The 3,917-nt window shown below is 31.6% G+C and overlaps 1 protein-coding gene across 1 annotated transcript in view; it reads right to left on the bottom strand.

Moving 5' to 3' along the window:
- Positions 1-201: 201 nt before the first annotated feature.
- The window catches only part of PSMC6 (proteasome 26S subunit, ATPase 6), a 27,978-nt gene continuing 24,262 nt past the window's right edge, over positions 202-3,917 (bottom strand). Inside the window, exon 14 of the mRNA XM_004370868.2 lies at positions 202-703. Coding sequence (XP_004370925.1) covers positions 585-703 — 119 coding nt within the window. The 3' untranslated portion in view covers positions 202-584. The remainder of the gene's footprint in view (positions 704-3,917) is intronic.

Below are 3,917 nucleotides of genomic sequence, written 5' to 3'. Positions count from 1 at the left end.
TAGACATAGACATACACACACATCTATGCTATATATACAAGATGATTTTATGAATACTGATGTACGTACTATTTAAAAATAAAATTCAAAAGCCTACAATCTAAATGCAAGTTCATCTTGGCTATCAAATAAATAATTTACTTACTAAACAACCTAAGGGACTATGGTAAATGCACTTTTAGAAAAGACAAGAAACTATGAAGAAATGAATTAAACAGATTTTATTCAACCTTTTAGGATGAAGAAAACAAATGATATAAAATAAGTGATAAGAAACGCTCTCTTGTACTACTATCTCCAAACATTTTCAATGTTTTACAAAATACACAGCAAATATGAAAAGCTTCAACACTCTTCCTGTTTAACTTCTGCTGCAATAAATGCAACATTAACAAACATACAAATTTCTCTGTACCAACCTTAAAAGTAGAATTACTGAATTACTAATTTTTATGATGTTATTCATATTTTTTTATTCATACACTTTTAAGGAAATCATTGCCAATACATACATTATTTTCCTTAACTTTATTTTTACATTAAGCCAGTGTCTGTCATGCAGTCATCAAAAATCTTACAGTAAATTACACAGGTTTGTAGTCCAATTTAGACTCTAGCTTTTTAGAATCAGCCACTTTTCTGACTGCTTTCATGAAGTCTTCCTGTACTACAAAATCATGATCAGCACGAATTGCAAACATACCTGTGGAGAATAAAGGAAAATGATTGCTATACATATAATACCTGAATCATTTGTCCATTATAAGAAAACCAAATAATGTAACTCTATAGAGTAGATAGGAGGAACCTGGATTTACTACTTCTGAGTTAATAGTTCTAATTTATTAAAAACAACTATCTTTGTTCAATTAATTTTCATAGCTATAATGAACATTATTTTCCAAACCAGAAAACAGCTGAGAATTAGCTGAATATTTAAAATGGGGAGTATATCAAACCCAGTTCACATAGTCTCTATATTCAATGGCCTCTCTTAATAAAAATAAAAATAACAACAACATATACACATTTAAAGCGGTAGTTTTTTTTTTTAACTCTACAGACAAAAATTTCACGCAAGAAGAGAGCACATGTATGGTTTGGGAAAAAACAAAACACCTCCAGTAATTGTGATAACCATTCTTTGTTAAGAATCAAAGACTTAGAGAATAGGAAAATTATAGAAAGCCAACAGTGGAACTTAACAAAAATCAGTGCCGTTATTTATGAGTTAAAATTTACTGATTGATTTACAAATTAATATTTTATATGATTTTCACTTTCAATCACAACACATTTGTTTCAATTAATTACTATTTCACAAAGGAGTGAAAGTTTTTCTTCTTTTTTTAATAGTAGTTGTGCCATGGATATGGGTCCCAGATTTTAAGCCAATCTCAACTGCATAAGCTATATTTAGAGTAAGGTATCACTACTAACTAAATAAATCCTACTAGTATTTCTATTTAGGATCTGCTTGTATTGAATTTTCACTTACCTAAAAAAAAGGGGTTGCCACTCTATGCTGTCCTCACAAATCAGGAGAATGGTAATGACTGATTTTTTAAATAGCAGAATTTTAAAACTTGTTTAGAAGGTTGCAACTAAATTAGTTGTCATTTTTCCAAAGCTGTGCATATGACTACTTCTAAATCACATTAAAATTTAATGATCTTTTGTAGCCAAATTGTTTTCCTATCAGGAACTCTTTAGTTTGTACATCATGAGTTTTTGTTAGTGAGCATAATATGCTTCTAATTTAATTAATGAACATTTTTCAAAAAGTAATCTAAAAATCTGATCCATGACCGAAGAATCGGTATCAACTGTACAGACCTGAAACCATTTATAAACCATTATATATATATTCACCCATGACCTCTGGTCAACAAATGAGTAAGCCTTCTTGGAAGGTACATTAAAATCATTTGAAACCAATTTTAAAGAATACTGTCCAATTCCTCTTACAGTATTTTCTGACAATGGAGAAGAAATCTGAATTTGAGGTAATAAGAAAAGCTGTCACTTCATAGTTTATATTGTCATCAAACCTTGCTTATAGTTTTGAGAGTTAATATTTAGCTACTTGCCCCCCTAGACCCAGAGTAATTATATTAAAAAGTTACAATAACCTCAGTATAAGCAGAGAAAGAATATACATACAATATTGTTGACTGATGGTCAATTCTTCAATTAATAAACATCTCAGACAATTTTAAGAAACTCATGAGCTGAAATTTTTATTACAACATTTCAATTAGAAGATATTTATGTTTTTTCTATATAATTTCTGATTCAAACACTATTTAGTAAATACAAAAAAGATGAAGAAATTTATAATCTCGTCTCTAATACTTACAATAAATTCCTTAAATATGTGCATAAAGTACACAAAAAGTAAGGTTAAGGACAATTCATCTTCATAAGAGTGAAACTAGTAGCAATACCATCCAAATAACTTTTTTTTTTTTTTATTGTTGGGATTTTTTTTTGTGTGTGTGTTTTAGGTGAAAGTTTCTTTACAGCTCAAGTTAATTTCTCATTCAAAAATTTATACACATATTGTTTTGTGACACTGGTTGCAATTTCCACAATGTGACAGCACGCACCCTCCTTTCACCCCAGGTTCCCTGTGTCCATTCGTTCCATTCCTGTCCTTTCCTGCCTTCTCATCTTGATTTTGGACAGGAGCTGCCCATTTGGTCTTGTATATTTGATTAAACTAAGAAGCATGTTCCTCGTTCTCCAGAACAGACCACATCTTAGGACACAGAGCAATCCTCAACAAGATCATGATGCCATCAAGGTAGAAATTAACAACAGAAAGAGCAAGGAAAAAAAATCAATTACATGGAAATTGAGTAACACCCTGCTTACAAAAGACTGGGAAAATCAGAGATGGAATCAAAAAATTTCTAGAATTAAACGAGATGAAAACACATCATACCAAAACCTTTGGGACACAGCAAAGGCAGTCCTCAGAGGACAATTTATAGCAATAGGTACACACATCAAAAAACAACAAAGGGAAAAATTCAAAACATTAACTGCACAACTCGAACAAATAGAGAACAGCAAAAAAAGCCCACAGCCACCAGAAGAAGGAAATAATAAAGATCAGAGCAGAAATAAATGAAGTAGAGAATACAAAAACAATAGAAAGAATCAACAAAACAAAAAGTTGGTTCTTTGAAACAATCAACAAAATTGACAAACCACTAGCCAGACTGACAAAAGAAAAATAGGACAGGACGCAAATAACCCAAATAAGAAATGAAATGGGCGACGTTACAACAGACCCAACTGAAATAAAAAGGATAACAGAGTATTATGAAAAACTAAGCTCCAAAAAATTTGAAAACCTAGAGGAAATGGATAAATTTCTAGAAACACACTACCTACCCAAACTACAGCAAAGTGATGCTGAAAATCTGAACAGACCCATAACGAGAAGAGATTGAAAAGGTACTAAAAAAAATTTCCAAAAAACCCCGCCTTGGCCCAGATGGCTTCACTGGAGAATTCTACCAAACATTCAAAGAAGAGCTTGTACCAGTACTACTCAAACTATTTCAGAATGTAGACAAGGAAGCAACATTTCCAAATTCATTCTATGGGCCCAGCATAACCCTGATAACAAAACCAGGCAAAGACGCCACAAAAAAGAAAATTACAGGCCAATATCTCTCATGAATATGGATGCAAAAATTCTCCACAAAATTCTAGCTGATAGAATTCAGCATTGTATCAAAAAAATAATACACCAGGACCAAGTAGGATTCATACCAGGTATGCAAGGATGGTTCAAAATTAGAAAATAATCAATGTAATCCACCACATAAATAAAAGGAAAGAAAAGAATCACATGATCATCTCAACTGATGCAGAAAAGGCATTCAACAAAGTCCAATACCCAT

The sequence above is a fragment of the Trichechus manatus genome, unplaced genomic scaffold (genome assembly GCF_000243295.1).
Source record: "Trichechus manatus latirostris isolate Lorelei unplaced genomic scaffold, TriManLat1.0 scaffold00010, whole genome shotgun sequence".
NCBI classification, from domain to species: Eukaryota; Metazoa; Chordata; class Mammalia; order Sirenia; family Trichechidae; genus Trichechus; species Trichechus manatus.
The sequence above is the reverse complement of the archived record's forward strand: the minus strand, read 5'-3'. Positions and strand labels throughout refer to the sequence as shown.